Raw genomic sequence first — 20626 nt, 5'->3', positions numbered from 1 at the left:
TTTGCCCCCAGTATGTCTTGTGGTTTTAGGTGGGAGAGAGGCAATTGAAGAGGTTGGTCTAAAGAGAGGCTTTGATGTAGTGGGGTACAGCCCTTGCATAGGGCGGAAAGTAAGTTATGAACTTGTATTCTGCAATATCAAGGCCACACTGGAACCTCGGGAGCTATAGACTTTACCCTGTAAATGTAACATGGAGCTCCAAACCGAGGGATAACTGATAGGTAATTATCAAATTAAAAATTGCTTACTAGGTACCTGAAGTTTCTTAACAAAAAGGTGGTCACCAGAGATAGCATTTTAAAGTACAGAAGCAATATACATAGTAGGAAATTATGACCTGGCCCATGACGTGGGTTTACACTTACCTTATGTATCTTAGCTTATTTCAGGGAGCCTCTTAATAGCCTGGTCTTTTCCAAAGTAACTCCCGGGGTATATGTAGTGAATATTTAATTATTCATTTAATAGATATTTATTTAATGTCGTATATGCACAAAACTGCTTGGCATTCTGGGTTCTACAGAGATGACCCAGGAATTCAAATCCATTTAGAGGAGAGATTTGAATGTGAATTAGCGTGTGATCCTGGGCAACAACTTTATCTAGTCTCTGAGCCTTGGTTTTCTCATCTATAAATTGGGACCAGAATAGTTCCAATTCCAAAGGTTATTCTTGAGGGTCAAAGAGTCAGATACATTGTGAGAATGGAATGTAGCTCAGATACCTTAGTAGCATGAGATTTTGTGTGGCTGGAGTTTAGGAATTTGAGGGCATTTCATTCCATAAACATGTTGGCCAGGTCCTGCCATGGTGCTCAGAGGGTACAAAGATGGATCGCATATGACCCAGTTCTCATGAAATCCAAAAATCGGAGGTGGGGGAATTTTCCACCGTCGTAGGTTCAGTAAGTACAGTTCAGATGAATACAAAGGAGGGAGACCTTGCGTGGGACAGGAGAGTCAGCCAGGTTCCTCAGTCACACCTAAGGACAGTAAGAGCCCGCCTGGCTTTGACGCTAGAGCTTTATCAGTCGGGAAGTGTCTACAGAGAGTGGAGTGGAGCTTATTTAAAATTGAGGGGCGGAGAAGATGAAGATCTCAAAGTGTTAAAGTACCTAATAAGGAGATGAGAAGCCAGAGTGGGAGAGTGAGCTAGGCTGGGGGGGCCTTGAGGTTTGACAGCCGTTGGTGATACAGCACTGGTGGTGGCTTTTCTAACCACTTTAGTCTTCCTGGGCACAGGCAGGCCCCTGTGACTTGGCACTTGTGCTCATGAGAACACGTTGTTACTCTGTTTTCATTGAAGAATTGGATCCCTTCAAAAGAAACCTTTATCCCTTAAAAAGAAAACCACATCTCCCTCTCATAAAAGTGGTTCATGTTGTTCTTAGTCTCCAGGTTCATGCTTTGAGAAATTCCTTTACTGCTTGTTTGAGCAACCACACTCGGAAAACCGTAAGGCAACACTGTCCCTTATGGTAGCAGCGTGGCAGGCACGGCATCCGCCTAAAGCTCTCTCTGAGGAAGGGTTGAGACTGTGTCATTTAAGCATTGGGTTCTTTCTGTATGGGAATAATGACATAGAACGGATGTTACTGTCACTGTGGTAAATTTTTTTAAAGGAACAACCTCCTTGCTAATTCATGAGAAATATCGTGGAATAGTGAACATGAATTAATCTGGTTCATCATTTAGCTTCTGACTCAACAGCTTATAACTTTTATAACTTTTGACTAGGTGTTTTGTTGATGCTTTCTTTTCTGCAGATTAGGTGAGTGAAAAATATTTCTTCAGTTTTCCCCCCACAGAGTAAGTCTACTTATTAAAATTCACGTATCTGACCTCTCTTCACACAGTCAGCGAGTTCTAACTAGATTGGTGCCTTGGTTTGTAATGATAAAACTTAAAAAGAAGGGCAGATATGGAGGCTCACGCCTATAATCCCAACAGTTTGGGAGGCTGAGGCAGGAGGATTGTGAGTTCAAAGCCAGCCTCAGCAACAGCGAGACACTAAGCAACTCAGCGAGACCCTGTCTCTAAATAAAATGCAAAATAGGGCTGGGAGTGGGGCTTGGTGGCCTAGTGCCCCTGAGTTCAGTCCCTAGTACCAAAAAAACAAGAACAACAAACAACAAAAATACCCTAAAAAGAGTGTATCAGTCGGGGTTTCTCACACTTCTTCTTCTTCACTCTTTGCTTCCACCTCACAGGCTGGGCAGCGACCCTCGGCTCGCCCCTAGTGTGAGCAGCCTTTCCCTGTGGCTCCTCCCCTTCCACCCCTTCAGTGATGTGCAGCACTTATTTTGTAGTCTTCCTCTCATTTTCTAACTGAGGTTTGAGAACAAAATGAAATCTTCTGCCATATCCTCGTGCATGAGCTCTCAGCCCAGAACGAGAGCCGTCTCTGGGGTGCAGTGGATGCTTGGGAGAGCCTTGCAGAGGGTCCCCCTGTTAGTGGTTTATCTTGGGGGTTAGTTTCTGCCTGATCTAATAATTTTTGGGGGGTGGGTGGGAACTTAAGTTGCTCTTGTTTTGAGATTAACATTCTATTTGAATAACATCTTACTTTTCCTTTTCCTCAAATTAAGTGGCAAGGAAGAGTGAGAGCAGAGAAGGGGTCCGAGCTCCTTTTAGGGGTCTTTGCCTCCTTCTGAAGACAGGAGCAGCCGGGTGTGCTGTCTCCTGTGCTCTCCGCGACGCCCTGGAGTGTTTCTGTAGTTGTGGGGTGGGCTGCACATTTGTTTTCCTGGACGTGGGCGACTCGCCCCATCGTCTTACTTATTCAGGGTTCACCCAGCGTGAAGTGTTCAAACTGTGAGGAGCAGAACATGCCTGTCTCGTCGCTTCCCCAGGATCCAGGAGAGCCCCACCTCACATTCCACACTAGCCTCTTGCCTGCACTGGGGCCCCTGACTAAAGACTGCCACCTTTCTTGGGGTAAATGATCCCTAGAAGCTGAGCTTGTCCCTCCACACTTGCCCAGTCCCCTCCACGAGTGTAGCTTGCATTGACAGAGACAGTGTTCCTGTGGGTGGTTGATGTGTGGCTGAGAAGCACACACCACCTGCCTTGTCAGAGAGTAGAAATACTGAATTATGAAAAGGCAGATCCTCTCCCTCCCTGCTTAACCACATCATGATGCACGGACAGGTCCAAGAAACCTAGAGAATGGTTGGGTCAGTGTCAGCAAATGACAGCTCCTGGTCACAGGCTGGCCAGTTTCGTGTTTGTGGAAATAAAGCGTTATTGAAAGCCCATCCATTTACTCCCTTTCTGTCTGTGGCTGCCTTTACACTGTTAGGCAGGGGACGAGTTGCACACGGCCCACAGCCTGGTCACTGCTGGGCCCCTTACAGAGACAGTCACCTTCTGGTTTAGATGAATGCATGGAAATGGATTTCCTCCCATATTCATTCACTACTCCCTCTGCCTTTCTCCTTCTTTAATTGAACTCATATGTGCTAAGCATGTGCCATGTCCCAGGCACCAGGAACAGAGAAATGACTGGGGTGTGATCTCATGGCAGTCACAGTGTGGTGAGGAGGGCACCACAAGTCACGCCTTGCTGTGGAGGTGAAAATTACAACAAAAACGTAAATCCCTGCTCATATTACAGGAGTCATAAAAGCAAGAAGTGCAGTTTTTATAGGGTTGGGTTTGTTTGTTTGTTTGTTTGTTTGTTTTGGTGGTGTTTGTTTTTGCAGTGCTGGGGATCAAACCCAGGGCCTCACACGTGCCAGGCATGTGCTCTATCACTAAGCCACATCCCTAGCCCCAAGTTCTATAGGTCTTTAGTAGGTTTTTCTCTAATCAACATGTTGTAAACTGTGAGAATTCGCATGACTTTCTTGTGTAGCATGGTTGAACAGAATCCTTCAATTCTTTGTATTTTGTCCTCCTAATTATTTATTTATTTAGGAGTGCTAGAGATGGAACCCAGGAGCAGCCTACCTCTAAGCTACACCCCTAGCCCTTTTTATTTTACTTTGAGACAGAGTCTCATTAAGTTGCCCAGACTGTTCTTGAACTTGGGATCTTCCTGCCACTGTCAGCCTCCCTGGTAACTGGCATTCCAGGCATGTACCACTGTGCCCAGCTTATTTTCTAATTATTAAATAACATCTTTATTTGATAAGGTTCTGTCTCAGTAAAATTTTTTATTTTAAAAGTACCTGCTGGGGGGCTGGGGCCGTAGCTCAGTGTTTGAGCGCTTGCCTCGCATGCATGAGGCACTGGGTTCGAGCCTCAGCACCAATTTAAATAAATAAATAAATAAATAAATAAAACGAAGATATTGTATCCATCTACAACTAAAAACTATTTAAAAAAAAAAGAGAGAGTACCCGCTGGGATACATATAGATGCATATAAAATTGTCTGAACTCTTTAAAGAAAGGGAATCATGTACTGAGACTTGTTTTAAGAATCTCAGTGTTAGGGCCAAAAGGAGAACTTTTTTAGAGTGAATTGTTCAGAGAGAGGACACAGTGGTGGCTTTTGTCCTGGTTGATCACTGGAATTACCTGGGAGTACCAAAAAGTCAGTCCTAGTGTCTGGAACACCCCTCCCACTAAGGCCAGGAAGATCTGTATCTCCGGCTGTGTGGCCAGGCTTCCAGGTGACACGGGGCCCCCAGGATCCTGGTGCAGTCAGGTCACAAACACTATTTGACCCATGAGCTCCCCTGAAGAGTTCCCACCCTCGAGTTTCTGATTCAAGGGGTCTAGGCAGGCAGGGATTTGACATTTCTAGCAAGTTCTCGTGCCGTGTTGTGTGAGAATCTTCATTTCCCATAAGTTGTTACTCTCATTACTTTAAATGGCACCTTGCTTAGTGCCTTTAAAATAATAGGATATACAGAGTTGATTGGCAGTAAGAGTCTGGAGTGGGAGGTGATCTAGGTCCTCTAGACGGGGCGGACCCCTGCCCAGCGTTGCAGGGCAGTGATTGGCAGAGCTGGGACTGAACTTCGCTGCCTTGGTTTGCTTACTTCTGCTTGTGCGGCTTCTGTCCCGCATACCGCCTTCCGCTAGAAAACGCAGGGGCCCTTCTCCCGTGCCAGCCTTGGGCTAAGGCCCAGCCTGTCCCTCCTCGGTCCTGTGTGTCCTTGCCTTGGATTCTGCTGTGTGAGGCTTCTCCTCGTGAGCGCCATCCCGGTTTCCTTTTTGGGGTCTTCAGGCCACTGTCTTCCCCTCGTGGACTGGGCTTCGGCTTTACACCTTTGTCCTGTTGATTGGTATATTTGTGTATTTATCTACAATTTTTTTAAATGCTGAGTTAGGAATGCTTTAAATTTTCTTCTATAAATTTAGAGGTCTGCTAAGTTTAGAAATAATTTTTACAAATAGAAGGAAAATATGTATAAGTAAGAGATTGTGATTGGAAATACCTTTCTGAAGTCCGCATGTTTATACTGGGATTTGACTCCTGCTTATTTCTGCTTTGCATAGAAATGTAGAACCAGGAGGCAAAGGGAGGTGAGGCTGGGTAGGATGACCGCGAAATCCTCTGGTCAGGGAATGGCACTCAGGGTCAGAGGCTTCCTGGGATTGCTGAGTGTAACTTTCCCAGGTGTCTGTTTCTGACTTAGGAATTGAGCTACATGACCTAAGATGACAGCGAAAGGGTAAATTTTCTACTTGATTGTAAAATGAAGTGTACAGTGGTTTGGAGACCTGATGTGCCCAGTTTATATCCCCTGGACTGCTTCCCCGGGTACTGGAGATTGAAACCAGGAGTGCTCTGTCACTGAGCTACACCCCAGTCCTTTTGTTTTTATGTCCATGTCACTTTTCACTTTTACAATTAGACCTAGGTCTTTTAAAAATTAATTCTGCTTTTTTTTACTGGAAATAAGTGGAAAGAAAAATCTTAGCAGGCAAGATACAGCAGTGCTAGAGAAGGCCTGTGCTGGGAACGTGGACCTGGCAGTATTCACAGTCTGTTCAGGGAAACGAAACACACATCCGAATGGCTCTTCAACGAAGGTCTTGAACCAAAGCCAAGGATTTGTCGGGGGGAAAAGTTGATTTGTAAAAAAAGAGAGCAAGCAGGTATGGAGGGGGAAGCCCTTGCTATAAATACACGTTCTTTGCTTTCTGCCTGGAACAGCTTTCAAAAGCACCCTGGTTTCATCTGTGACAGGGCAGTACCCTCTCCCAGGCACAGTGACGGCTCAGTAGTGTCTGAAGAGCCCAGCACCCAAGGGGGTGGCCCTCCTGCTGCTGGCTCCCGGTCCTGACAGAAGTCTGTGTGGACAGAGCTCTGTGTGAGGGGGGAGCCAGGCTGACCTTGCAGAGTAAGCAGGTGGAGCTATGGGTGGCCTGAGCAGACCAGAGAATCCGGGAAGGGCTGGTGAAGGACAGATGAGAGGTGACTTTTAAATCTGTTAATTTAGATATGTTCTCTTTCTTTTTAGGATGTTCTGGTCTTACCCCACTCAGAAGCAGTACATAGACTAGAGTAAGGAAAACCCTCTTTCTGCATTTTGCCTCCTGTGCAGAGAGCGTTCTGTGTAATTATGGGTCCTTTCTCTGTAAATTTTCTTCCTGTCTTCCCTGTCACTTAATGTTCTCATAGGTGTTTCTCCCTTTTATAACTTAGTCATCCCCGCCTATCTCAGTTCAGCCAGTGACACTGAGTGTTGCTTGTGGTTACCTGCTCTTTTTGTAAAAAAATTATTTATTTATTCTAATTTCTTATAAATGGTGGCAGAATGCAATCCATTTCATATTACACATATAGAGCACAATTTTTTCAAGTCACTGATTGTACACAAAGTATTTTTTCACCATTCGTGTCTTCATACATGTACTTAGGGTAATGAAGTCTAACTCATTTCACACCCCTTGCCCCTCCTTTCCCCTGCCTCTCCTTTGTCCTATCTAAAGTTCCTCCATTCCTCCCATGCTCCCCCCCATCACCATTATCAATCGGCATCCTCATATCAGTGAAAACATTCAGCCTTTGGATTTTTGGGATTGGCTCGCTTCATTTCACATTATAATCTCCAACTTTATACATTTACCTGCAAATGCCATGATTTTATTTTCTTTTAATGCTGAATAACGTAGTATTGTGTACATATACCCAAAGTTTCCCTATCCATTCATCTACTGAAGGGAATCTAGGTTGGTTCCATAATTTAGCCATTGTGAATTGTGCTGCTATAAACATTGATATGGCTGTGTCTCTGTAGTACACTGTTTTTAAGTCCTTTGGGTATAAACTGGGAGTGGGATTGGTTACCTGCCCTTGACTGTTGAGGCTGAAGGGTTGACCGAATGGTCCTTCATAAATCTAGCTTCTTTGAAATGTGGCAAGTAGTTTTAAAGGCTGTGGTTCCAGGAATATCCACTACATGGCGCTCATGCGTTAGAAATAAATTCTAAAGCCAGTTGCTGGGGATATGAAGAGCATTGTGACCATGTACAGACAGGTTAAGATCCAGAACCGCAAAAGAAGGAGGAAATCCGAGGTGTTCATTTGCACTGCAGACTCATCTGGCTTCCCTAACAACAGCCTCCAGTACCATGATAATAATATGTCAAAATTTGTTTTAAATTTTGAGACAATTTACTGGAAGATGAAAATATCTTAATTGATTGGTAAAAGGCATGTCCTCCTTAGACTTTCCTGTAAAAAACAAACCCCGCTGGAAAGCTCCTCTCTAATCAGTGCCTGGGTGGGGTGCATGCCAGCTGCCACAGAGAAAACAGCTAACGCTAACCCTGTTGTCCTTGGAAACGCAGAAGCTGATGTGTGCAGGGCAGTGGTTACGTGGGTGCTTGTGAGCCTCAGCGACAGCCTCAACACCGCAGTTTCCTCCAGAGTAGTTTTGTGACTGACTGCTGGAGCCCGTCTCCAGTGCTTAGAGAATCAGGGTTTCTTTTTTTCTTATGGACATGGAGCCACCAGCATCACATCTTCCTGAGTTCTTGTCCCAGGATGTTCTGCCCACATCTTCATGGAGCTCCCTTGACTAAGGAATGCTTTAGTGCGTGCTTTGTGATTCTTGGTCTTGGTGCTCACTAAGTTCTTGGTCTGTGAATATGCTTTACCATTTTTGTCTTGGTTTTCATCTGGGCATGTAAAGGAAAATTATATTTTCAAAATGAAAGAGCCTCAAGCTGATGGTCACTCCCTAAAAGAAGATATGATAGATATTATTTTCTGAATACCAGAACCAATAAGAACAACCTGGGAAAAAAGTAAGACATTTCTGTCTAGACAGGGATTGAGAGAACGTCATTGATACTTTATAATCATGGACAAGGAATCCTGATTTCATAAGGCCCAGCGTATTAGGATGTGGGGTGCTGTAGGTTATGCCTCAGTGACATGGCCGCCGTAAGTGATGGCCATACACTTGTGTTTATCACAGCTGAAGAGCTGCTCTGGAAGGGAGGTGAACAGAGCTCTTGAGCTGCTCCTTTTCCCCCTCATTTGTGTGAGCAGAGGCAGTGTCCAAACGAACGCTTCGTGGCCTCTGGAAGGTTGGCACGGAGCTGAGCTTGGCTCTGCCTGTCTTTCATGCTGCGCTGAGCTGGCTGTGGGCCAGCTGTTGACAGCCTTCTCTCCCTTCCCAGGTGTTCATCTCTGTGAACTGCCTGAGCACTGATTTCTCGTCCCAGAAGGGTGTGAAGGGATTGCCTCTTAACATCCAAATCGACACCTACAGCTACAACAACCGCAGCAACAAACCCGTGCACCGGGCCTACTGCCAGATCAAAGTCTTCTGTGACAAGGTGAGAGCAGGTGTGGGCTGGGGGTAGAGCATGGAGACAATTCTCCTCCTGGAAAAACTGCACTGTGCACACATCGCTGCCAGTGGAAATGGCTTCTCTTAAATGAGCAGTTGTTGTTTGGGCCTTGCCAAGAAGTGCTACCTAGTGACGAAGAGAACCTTATTCTAGCTAAAAAAAAAAAATTGGAAGGTTTGCTCCGCATCTTGTCCAGTGTGTCTGATAAAGTAAAGGTGATGGTCAAAAGCCATGTCCAGTACAGCTCAGGACTGCTGCACTGGCCACCCTTTATCTGTCTGTCCTCTCTGCAGGACCTGGCAGGTGGCCAGCCACCTCAGGACAGCAGCAGAGGGTGGATTCAGGCTCTGCTCCACAGCACAGGGCAGTGCGAGACAAAGGAGAGGGCCCTAGGAGAGCTCAGAATCAATGCTTTTCTCTGACGTGGCCCCTTTTTTCCCAGTGAAGAGATCCTGCTTTTTCCAGATCCTGTTTAACCAGAGAGAGTCTGACAGGGAGGTGTGCCTGGGGGAAGCAGCTGCAGAGGGTCCAATGGGCTCAGATCGAATAAGACTTTGCCTTTTCTAGTTCAAAAAATGTTGGACTGCATGGGTTTTGTTTTTGTTTTTTTTTTTGCCAGTTCCTCTCTTCCTAACCTGTTTAAAAAAAAAAAAAGATTCTTACATTACGATTTTTAGAGGGTCTAGGTCTAGATAACTTAAGGTATATTTGCTGTGGAAGCCTGGTGTGTCATCCCGATGGTTGAGGGGCTGCACAGAAGCACAGTATGTGACCACAGGAGGGCGCCTGGGACCTTCCAGTTCAGAGCATCCACACACTGAGACTGCAGGACCTGCTGCGCTCCTGACAGCTGGTTAGGATGCACTAGCTTTCTTTTGTCGTTGTTAACAAATTACCAAAAACATAGTAGCTTAGAACAATACAAATGTCTTATGCAGGTCTCACTGGGCTAAAATTAAGGTGTGGACAGGACTGTGCCACTTTCTAGGGGATCTCTGGGAGAACCACTCTGTGCCTGTTCCATGTGCTGGAGGCACCTGCGTTCCTTGGCACGTGGCTGCTGTGGTCTTCGGAGCCCTCTGTGGCTAGTCACACCTCACGTCCCATCGTTCTGACGCTTTGTCCATCACCACATCATCTTCCATGACCCCTCTGCCTCCCTTTTCTGCTTTTTAGGGCTCTCCCAGATGGCCTAGGAGAGTGTCCCTCTCTTGCAGGCAGCCAGCTAACAGCCTGAACCCCAGCTGTCAGCTGGCCTGTTCCCAGGCCCTGAATGAGGCTCTGGGCATCACTGGGCACAGATGTTTCTGGTGGGCTGCATCTGACAGAAGCTGGGTCACAGCTGGTGAGCTCGGGATCTCTGAGCCTAAGGCAGTTTCTTCCCCTTTGTGCTACATTCCTCTTTGGAGCCTAAAGAAAATCTGAAGGGGAAATATCAGGATATTCATGTTCTTTTTCTAAAACTCTAGGAAGAAATTTTAGTTTTATTGGTTCAATTAAAATATTTTTTTCACATCTAATGTTTCTGAAAAACTTCCCTGATAATTTTTAAAAATTTTTTTAGTTGTGGGTGGACACAATGCCTTTATTTATTTATTTTTATGCGGTGTTGAGGGTTGAACCCAGTGCCTCACCCGCGATAGGCGAGCGCTGTACCACTGAGCACAACCCTAGCCCCCTGTCTGATAATTTTCTTTGACATTCTTGAGAATTCTTGATTTCCTATGAAATGCTTATTTTCCATGCCTGTGCTAACAGAGAGGTAAACACGGTAGAGCCTTGGCCAGCGCCCCCGCAGGGTTCCCGCTGTGGGAGCCCACGTCAGAGGTGGCTCCGTCAGAAGAGGCAAGAGGTCATGTCCTGCATCAAGGTCTTTCCTCAGAGTTCAGCACTGTGGTCACTTAGAGCAGTGTCTCCATGGGCATCTGTGGTGGAGAATCCTGTTTTTTATTCTAATCTGTTATGCCTTCTGCTACCATAAAATACAGTAAATACTCAGACAAATTGCCAGAAGAGAATGAAATGGTGCAGAAAAACAAAGTCATGTAAACTACAAGCTCCAACTTTTATATTTCATTCAGGAGACATAAACTGTTCCATATAATTGCTTCCCAAATGCTTACTCAGTTTCTGGCCCTGCTGTCCTGGGACCGGTAGCAGCCATCCCTCAGGTTACACTGAACGTTGTCAGTAAATAAGCACGAGTCAGCAGGAGTGGCAGTTTTCCATGGCAGATGATGAAACTTTTATATGCAGTTTTGAAAAGAAGGAATGTATAGATATGTGCTCTTAAACAAATTTAGTTTCAGTAAAGACTTTTCTTAGGAGCTTTCTGCATTGGTAGCTGATTTAGAAAATGAAACACAGGGCAGGTTTGTGAACTGTCCAAAGTTACTTTATCAATCAGTGATTGTACAAAGTGTAGAAACCAGTTCTCTCTGCTGTGGGAGGGCTTTGAGACCACGCACTGGTGTGCTCTGAAGCAGAGTGCCTCTCTTCGGGTTGCAGAATTGAATGTGTCTTGGAATAGTGCGTGACTGCTCTTGCTGATGTTTCTGTTGCCTGCTGATCTGTGGATCACCCACACTGGGAACGCGCTATCCAAGGTTGGGTAGCAGGTTGGATGTGCAGTTGGTCCCTGATTTTCCATTACTTGTGTGTTCAAAGGACGTCACACAAAGCCATGATGAGAGAAGTGGGCGTCCTGCTCCCAGTGTGCTTTGTGGATTCATCAGTGGATACTCAGATGCCCTTGGCCTCCATGGGTCATCACCTTCTTTGTGAGGCCTTTAAAAATATCCATTACTATTTTTCTCCACCTGCTAGAGTATGTAGTCCTTGAGATCTGCATAGAGATGAAAGTGGTTGGTCTGCTCTCCCATTATCTCCCATTTTCTGCCCTTATAGCATAAGGAAGCCTACGTGTTGTATAGTATTGCAGGACATTTAGGGACATAGAAGGTAAAATTATACACTATTTTCCAACACTGTTTTAATCTCAGAGCTGTTTTAGGTTGACATAAAGTACTACATTAGAAGGAACTGTATCGTGTGTGCTCTGTGTAACGGATGTTCTAAGGTGGATCTTTTGACTATTTGGAGCCCCACGTGACCTCACCCCTGCTCATGACCTGACGCACCTGTCTGCGACCTTTCTGCCATCCTGCTATGACTATGATAGTCACTTCAAGTTTAGGTCTGCCTTGCCCTGTCTCTGCTCTGGACCATTCCCTCTGCCTCCCCAAGTCTGTCCTTTCCAAGGTCTGGCTCACCTGTTATTGACCTCTGCCCTTCACTTCCCCTCTGCCGATTCTTAAAACTCTCTCATTTTATGACTCAAGAAATAAGAGATCTTTTGGCATCCTTCAGAGGTATTATTTTTCTCTCCTGAGGGAAAAAATTATATCAGCACTATTATGAGTTGCTTAACTCACTTGATAAATGGAATTTTCTGTTATTTCAGAAGCAGCAGCAACTTAGCACTTTATCAGAGGAACTGGAAACAGAAATTGAGTCTGTAACCATGGAAATTTGGCAATTTCTCTTTCTGTGAGCTGTGGATGTCTCTGTCCATCCAAGTAGAGAAGAATCTCATTGACACTGTTTCCCATAGAAACCATTTTCTTCTTCATCAGCTGTGCCTGAGGACAGGATTAACTTTTGTTAACGTTATGGACTCACTTCTTGGGGCAAACCTAATATGATTTCCCCAAGATCAGTCTCATTACTTGTTGACTCAGAGAAATAATCTGAACACCCAAAGTTATGAAATGCTTTCCCATAATGTCCTAGAACTTCCTTCAACGTGTCCTGCAGTGTGTGCCGACTGAGTGAATTCTTCCAGCCGTTCTGTGTCTGAGAAGTGTTTCTTTTTTTCTTTTTTTTTTTTTGTTCTCAAACATGAATTTCTCAGATTCATGATTTATTAGGAAAATTTTATTAGCATTAATTTTTTTCCGTTTTTTAATTTGTTTTAATTAGTTATACATGACAGTACAATGACTGATATTTCATACATTTGAATCAGATGGGATATAATTTCTCATTTTTCTGCGTGTACAGGTTGCAGAACCATATTGGTCATGCAGTCACGTATATACCCACAGTAATAATAATGCCGTGTCATTCTTCTATCCTTCCTATCCCTCCTCCCCTCCCATCACTTCCCTCTACCTAATCTAAGGTAACGCTGTTCTTTATTTTTGTTTTCCCCACATCTTCATACATGTGTTTTGTATAACGATGAGGGTCTCCTTCCACCAGTGTTTATTTCATCTTGTATTCTGAAGACTCTTCCTGCTGGGTATAAAAGTCCAGGTTGACTCTTTTCCCACCCGTGCTCCTAAGAGGCTGCTCCGCTGTCTTCCGTCTGATGCGGTTTCTGATGAGAAGCCTGGTCCTCCATGTCTTTGTTCTGTACATAATGTCTTCTTTCTTGGGAATGTCTTCAAGATTTTATCACTGTTCTTGAGCGGTTTGGTTATGATTTGTTCATGTTTCTTGTGCTTGAAATTCGTTGAGCTTCTTGAATTTGTTGAAAATCATTAACTTTGGAAAATTTTCAACAGTTGTTTCTTCCAGCTCATGTGCTGCTCTTCCTCTGTTGCGGTCTCCACTTAGACATTTGTAGGGTACTTGAGGTTCCCTCAGAGTTCACTGATGACCTTTTCTTTTGAAGGGACTGTTGTTTCTCTGTTTCATTTTGGATGTTTGTCTTGTTGTCTCAAGTTCACAGGTTTTTTTGCCAGGTCGAAATTGCCGTAAATCCCAGCTAGCGTATTTTCTGTGTCAGACGAGGTAGTTTTCCTCTCTAGAAGTTCAAGTTGGATCTTTTAGATTTAGTTTTTTCCACTGGCTTTTTGAACATATGGGGTGCTGTTACAATAACTTGTAGTATCCTTGTCTAATATTAGTGTCAGTTGTGGGTGGCTTTGGAGGTTGGATTGTCCTATTCCAGCCGTGTTTTTCTGCTTCTCTGCATGCCTGACAGTTCCACTGGATATTCCCCCTTGTGAGTTTTGTGTGGTACTGGTCATTTTTGTATTCCTGTGACTTTTCTTGAACTAGACCTTGTTAACTTCTTGGAAACAGCCTTATCCTTTCAGTTCTTCTTTTTATGATCTGTTAGGTGGGTCTGGAGCCTGGCTCAGTGTCAGGCTAATTATTCTGCACCCCTGGGTGAGATTTTCAAGCAGATCCTATTCAACATGCTGTGAGTTGTGAGTTTCCCCAGTTTGTTGGGAACAAGCACTATTTTTGGTCCTATGTGAGTTTCAGGTGCTGTTTCGCTAACATTTTCGGATGTGCCCCCCCTTCCCAGGGCATTGGGTAATTTCCTTGCCCCTGTGTGCCTGCAGACTTGCCCAATACCCCGGGGCCTCTGTGGATCCCTGGGGCTCTCGTAGCTCCTTCCTCTTTGGTCTCTTTCCATCCTGCTCCTCCTGTCAGGGCCTGCAAGCTGAAGGCAAGAAGGGCTCACCTTGTTTGTGCAACAATCCTTGTTTCATGCATTTTACCTGGTTTTTGCCATTGTTCCAGGGTGGAGAATAAATCTGGTCTGTCACTCCATTTTGGATAGAAGTAGCAGTTCCTTAGCATTCTCTACGGATTCTTCTGATAAAGAAGGAGGAATATCCTCGTTTGTAAAACCACCTTTTAGGACGAACACTTTATCATTGAAATGAAGTTATTGTTAGACTCTTAGAAGGGACTGTTGTGCAGACCAACACCATACAGTAGTGGCTGGGAGACTGGGGACATTGACCTGCTTTTCAATGTCAGGGAGGTAATGTCTGTCTTATTGCGTAGCAATTGTTATAAGCAGGTGATTATAAAATGTTTACCAGCAACATGTTAGGATATCAGTACCCTCTCGAGTAAGCAGAAGTGACTTTGTGTTGTAGGTATTTTTGTATGTAATAATGCCAAGATCACTGTGAAGATTTTTATTTCCTCTCTTTAGCCAACTTAACTGGAAAATTGTGTTAAAAAAAAAATCTGTGTCATGCAGAAATACACAGCAATAAATCAAGCAAGATGACTAAATGTTATGTTTTTGTTATATCTAATCACTTAATTTTAGTTCATGTTTATTAATATAGTTCATTCTAAAATTTTTGTGGATTCCATTGTATGGCACTGTCACTCTTTGTATAATTGATGTACATAGTACAAATGCGTTCTTTTTATAGAATTCAGAATACACTTGTTCTCGTAAGTGATCATGCAGATTTGTAATTTCGTCTTTGCTTTTGTGAATCACAGCTGGTTGCATCAGTGGAGGCCCAGTTCTTGGACAGAATCTAGCTCTCAACAGTTGCATGGCTCACATAGGAGAGTGCATTTGAAAAGAAGATCAACCTATTTTTCCTTTGGTTTTCTTTTCCTCCTGGACAGTGGGAAAAGGCACTCACATCCCTGCAGTCAGCGTGTGCATTAGCCGATTTTCTCAGCTTTTCATTTAGCCTGTTTATGTCTATTACTGAAAGAAGTTTTGTTTTATTTCTTTTTGAAATGTTGGTTATTTATGATGTTATAATATGAATATGATTCAATGTAATCAATTTCACATAGTTAAAAGTAATTTTAAGATCAGGCTTTTTAGAGGAAATGACTGTGAGAAGCCCCATGAATATAATAAGTAACAGAGTTCACCTCCAGAGAGGAGAGAGGCCCCCCCCCCGCCCCCCCCCCCGTTGATCAGGATAAGTGCTAAATATTTCAGAATCAGATTCATGGAATCCCATCTTTTCTCCTTTGACCTGCAGGGAGCTGAGCGGAAAATCAGGGATGAAGAACGAAAGCAGAGCAAAAGAAAAGGCAAGTGTCCTGACCCCAGCTCCCAGGGCAACTCCTGTAAGTAGAGACGTTCCAGGCTGCGCCCGCCTGTGCGGCTGAGCTGTGGTGGCGGGTGGTGGTGGGCGCGGGAGGCTGGGATGCGCTAGCGAGGCTGCCTGCAGCAGATGCAGCGGAGAGGAGTGGCTGGACCTGAAGAGCTGCACGTGGGGGATTTTCCAGAGCTCGGGCTCTTTTAAAAAATATATATATATTGGTTGTAGGTGGACACAATACCTTTACTTATTTATTTTTAAAAATATTTTGTGTTCGTTGTAGTTGGACACAGTAAACCCATTTTTAATTTTTAGGTGGCGCTAAGGATCGAACCCAGCACCTCACATGTGAGGGGCAAGCGCTCCACCGCTGAGCCACAACTCCAGCCCCGAGCTCAGGCTCATTTAGCTATCAGTTTGGGTTCAGGTTCGGTTTCAGTTCTGAAAAATAATACATGTTGCCCATGAGCAGCTGCTGAAGTTGGGGCTTGTTTCCATTCGTAAAAATAGTAATACCTCCTGAGATTCGGGGTGTCTGGATTCCAAATGAGGACCACTTCACACGTGTAATCTAACATTTGCAGCATCTACAGGGCTTCCCCCGGACCTTCCACCTGGAAAGCATTTGTTCTCTCTCTCTCTCTCTCTCTCTCTCTCTCATGTTTTAAGTGAGATTAATATGCATATTTACAAACTCCTGTCTGTAAGAAGCTAAAAAGGGAAAAGTGCTGCTCTGTGCTTAGGGGTGTTTATCTGTGATATGGGCTTCCAGACGTTCTGTCAGCCCTACACCACGTGGATGAGATTCTCCTACTGGCACCAAAGTGCAGCCTCCAAGTGCCACTTGGGAGAGCAGCTAATGAACTAGGAAACTTCGCAACTGAGTTCATCAGGACCAGATGATGGGGAGGATGGAGTCCATAATTACTAAATTAAAAACTAGTCAAATTCACTCTTAAGCTCAGTGCTGATTCTCTTGATATGTTCCAAAGTCAAAGGGTGTGTTGCTATTAGAATGTAAATTGCTAATAAGGATGACTAAAGTAGAATTACTTCCAAATTGTTCATATGGTAAGTTTTAGCCTTTCAGATAAAAACTAAATATGCTTTACCCCTCCCTGTTCCAGTTCTTCTGTATTCATGTGTCTCTGTTTGTTTTCAAAGATATCTTTTTCTGGTGGTCTTGATAAGATGTTCAGTGGTTGTATTATAAGTACAGACAACAAATTCGCTTACGTAAGCAGTGACTCTCCTAGTGCATCTCCTACGGGGCTTTGATGTCACTGCTCAAACTTGGAAGGAGCTGCTCTATGGCCTGCTTCCAGCTGGCAGATGCCATCTGCTGATGTCACTTTCCTCATTTTGTTTCTTTCAGTTTCTGATGCCAAAGTGCCACTGCTTCCCTCACACAAGCGGATGGACATCACGGTGTTCAAGCCCTTTCTTGACCTGGATACTCAGCCTGTCCTCTTTATTCCTGATGTGCACTTTGCCAACCTGCAGCGGGGCACTCATGTAGGTAGCCACTGTCCCGGGACGCTGCAAAGCATGGCAAAAAGATTTTGGGGGGCATTGTTCATGGTAAATAGGAGCCAGACTTCAGCAAGCTTGACTTGTTCACCAGCTGCACGGACCGTCAGCTGTGGTGACGTGATGCCCATGCAGTAATACGTGTGAAGCTCTGTTGACTTGAACATGCAGGACGAGACCTGTCAGCTTCCTTGTGCTTGCATTCACTCCCTCTCTCACTCACCCAGGTCATTTGAAGGATTCTAGAATAGCAACATAATCAGACCTGCGGTCTATCCTGTGAGTTTCCCTAGGGAGGCACCTATGCCAGGTGGCCTGGCTAGCATGAAGAACACCCGAGGCTCTTCTCATGGTTGTTGGCACATGCAGGATGGTCATGTCGTGGCACTTAATGCTGAATTTTTTAAATGGTCACACCCTGCTTTGTGGCAGAAGCTTACCGGAGAGACAGAAACTTCAGTAGAGTGGCACTTGCTTTTTATGCTGAGCTCAGATAAATATCACCAAGACACCTGTCCGTGCATATCACAGGTAGATCTGTGAGGACTACAAGGACTTTTCAGAGTTCTTGAGAATCCATTGCCAACATATTCCGTTTCTAATGGAAAGCTTTGGGGTAAGCAGGGGCCAGCAAACTTTTGTAAAGAGTGAAATGGTGGTCAAAATTTTAGGCTTTTGGTCCTAAAATTTCTGCTGTGCTGTTCAGCTCTGCCATTCGCATGTAGAAATGAATAGGTGGTTTTGTTTCTGTAGCTACTTATATAAGCAAGCTTTGGACCCAGATTTGGCCCACAGGCCACAGTGTGCCAGCCCCTGAGTTAGAGAAGTTCGAGGTGTCTGTAAGAATCTGGGCATTGAAAAATAAAACTTAAAGGACTTGATATATTTTTAAAAAAGGATTTGATGTTAGATTGGTCAAATTCAAAATTATTCTTGTTTTAGGATTAATTCATTTATGGCCTGAAACGTTCTACACATCTGTTTGACAAGCAATCTGTGTTTTGGTCTTAGGTTCTTCCCATTGCCTCAGAGGAATTGGAGGGTGAAGGGTAAGATTTATATTTTGTTTTGCTTTAATAAACTTGGTTATTTTGAAACAATCTCTGCAAGGACAGTACAATGAAGAACTCGGTTTTCCTTGAGCCATTTGAGAATAAGCTGCTGACCCAGTGGCCCGTCATTCCCAAGTCCTGTGATGTGTGCGTCCTTCAAACAGGGACGTCTGCATGTCCCAGATAGCCAGGATATTCACCCTCACTTAGACCCAGGAATCCTTCACAACAGGAGAGGAGCCCGTCCAGGACCACGTTGTCGGGGAGGTCATGAGTGTCCAGTTGCCTTTGGTCTGGAACAGTCCTGGCCTTTCCTCAACTCTCCTGGGGGATGCTTTTGTGGACTGGAAACCAGTTGTTTTGTGGAGTGTCTTCAATGGGCCTCGTGTCAGATTGAGGCTGGGCACCTTGGTGAGACCCTCCTAGTGGTGACAATGTCCTCGGGCATCCTGCCAGAGGCACTCAGTTCACCCCAGTGCTCACTACCAGTGCTCACTGTAACCCCACAGCAAAGTGTGGCGTCTGCCAGGCTCTTACTGTGACAGGTCCTCCTTTTGTAGTGGGTGCTTTGGGATAATGTACATTGTACCTCTGTAAATATCTCATTCCCTGCCAAATTTTAGATTTATTCACCAATTTATTTGTGTCAGTATGGACTCTTAAAGTTTCCCACTTTAAGTTGTAATGCATTACTGCCATGTGCCTGGACATCTGGTTGCCCAGAGTTGGGCAGTGAGGCCCAATACCCTCCTGGCGCACTCAGGTGTTTCCCTCCAGCTGCAGCAGCCTCTTCTCCAAGAGTCTCTGGTTGTCACTAGTGGAGAAGGCGTTTAGAGTCAGGATGGGACCTGGATGTGCCTTTGAGGCTTGCTGCCCACCCCCAGACCACCCTTCCCTGGTGGGCGCCCTGCTGGGGTTCAGACCCCTGCATCAGGAAGCCCCATGCAGAGGAGCCCGTGCAACCCCTCCTGTCTGTGCATGCCCCTTGTCCTTCCTGGTGGCTCTAGGACTGAATTTTCAAGAAGGGAAAGGTTCTGTTTTGGTGTTTCAATTTCCCCTTTTGTCTTAATACAGAAAAGTGCAAGTGACAGACAGAGCCTAGGGCAGACAGCATCTGCTCCTCAGCCTCCCTTCCTTCCTTTTGGGGCCACTCCCAGGACTCCTCCTGTCCTCTCGGGGACCCTCCCAGCCCCACACACGTGCCAACTCTGCCTCCTCTCCAGAGTCTAGTCCTGCCCTGCTTCCTCTGCTCTTGGTGTTTGCTCTTGGCCAGGCAGGTACCTTCTCTGGATGCCTGTTGTGCGCTAGGAACTGAGAGACACAGCATTTTTAAGCCCCACTCCCCTAGTTCCCGAGCTGATTGTCCTGTCAAAACCAAGCCCACACTTTCCTGTTCTTCAGCTCTTTGAATGTTTTCCCCCTCACCCTCAGGCCCTCCCTGTCGGGCTTTGGCAGGGGTCAGGGAGACCTGTGCACACCCTTCCCCGCACTCTCCTATCCATTCTTCCCCTGTCTTCCCCTGAGCACCACGACTGTGTTAGCCCTGAAGATGCACTCTGGTAATCACCATCTCCTCTCGGGCTAGCTTTCCTAGAGTCCTCTGCAGTGTGACTACACACCTTGGTCACAGCCTGTCTCACCAAAATTAAGAAGCTTCCCTCTTCCCTTGATGCAGCTGACTGGTGAGCCGGCCTCCCTCCCAGCTGGCCTCCCTGGTGTTCTGTCCAGGCCCGCCTGGCTTTGCCTTTTCCTGCTCAGCTTGCACTCTTTCCAGATGCCCTCTCACCCGTTATCCCAGATCCTGTCTGTCTCCTCCATACCACTTTCTCCACCCTTGAGCAGGCAGCTGGTCTTGTGAAGAGCAGCAGGATGTCAAGCAGGTGGCCCCGAGATGCCGTCCAGTGACCGGGAGTCCTGGCTCTGTGGTTATCTTGCCCTGGGCCTCAGTATTTTTTCATCCACAAAACAAAGACGCTGAGCCCATGAAATTCAGTGATATTCACTAAAACTCTTTGTTTATGCAGGTAATGGAGGTGGAAGTCACTAACTCTGCACTGTTGATTGCCCACAGATCTGCCTTGAAAAGGGGCCCGTATGGAACAGAAGATGACTTTGTTGTCCCCACTCCTGCTAAGCTGCCCCGGATAGAAGAACCAAAGAGAGGTGTGTTGGCGTCTGTGGCTTAGTGGGGGTCTAACCAGCAGTGAGCTCCGATCTGTCAGCAGCACAAATTGCACAAAAACATCTTTTCCACTTGAATTCCTTGAGTGTTCTTCTGTCAGACTTGACACTTGACTTGAGCCTGGACAGACATAGAGTTCAGAGCGAAGGCTGCAGCCTGTGACCTTGGGACGGTGTCACCTTGTTCACGTTTGCTGCCTTGGCTGCGGGTGTGTCTTTTTATCTTAACTGGAGCCCATGATCTGCTTTCATATTTTGTTCCTGTGAATTAA

The 20626-nt window shown here is 45.4% G+C and overlaps 1 protein-coding gene across 3 annotated transcripts in view; it reads left to right on the top strand.

Moving 5' to 3' along the window:
* Positions 1 to 20626, top strand: part of Grhl1 (grainyhead like transcription factor 1) — a 48393-nt gene that overhangs the window by 22662 nt on the left and 5105 nt on the right. For 2 of the 3 annotated variants that reach the window (XM_078029679.1, XM_078029677.1), the window contains 5 exons: positions 8588 to 8746; positions 15529 to 15616; positions 16967 to 17106; positions 18133 to 18170; positions 20245 to 20336. In XM_078029679.1, coding sequence (XP_077885805.1) covers positions 8588 to 8746; positions 15529 to 15616; positions 16967 to 17106; positions 18133 to 18170; positions 20245 to 20336 — 517 coding nt within the window. The remainder of the gene's footprint in view (positions 1 to 8587; positions 8747 to 15528; positions 15617 to 16966; positions 17107 to 18132; positions 18171 to 20244; positions 20337 to 20626) is intronic. The other variant, XM_078029678.1, reaches the window with a different exon arrangement.

The sequence above is a fragment of the Ictidomys tridecemlineatus genome, chromosome 12 (genome assembly GCF_052094955.1).
Source record: "Ictidomys tridecemlineatus isolate mIctTri1 chromosome 12, mIctTri1.hap1, whole genome shotgun sequence".
Lineage (NCBI taxonomy): Eukaryota > Metazoa > Chordata > Mammalia > Rodentia > Sciuridae > Ictidomys > Ictidomys tridecemlineatus.
Note: the sequence above shows the minus strand (reverse complement) of the source record. Positions and strands in the feature narration are given on the sequence as shown.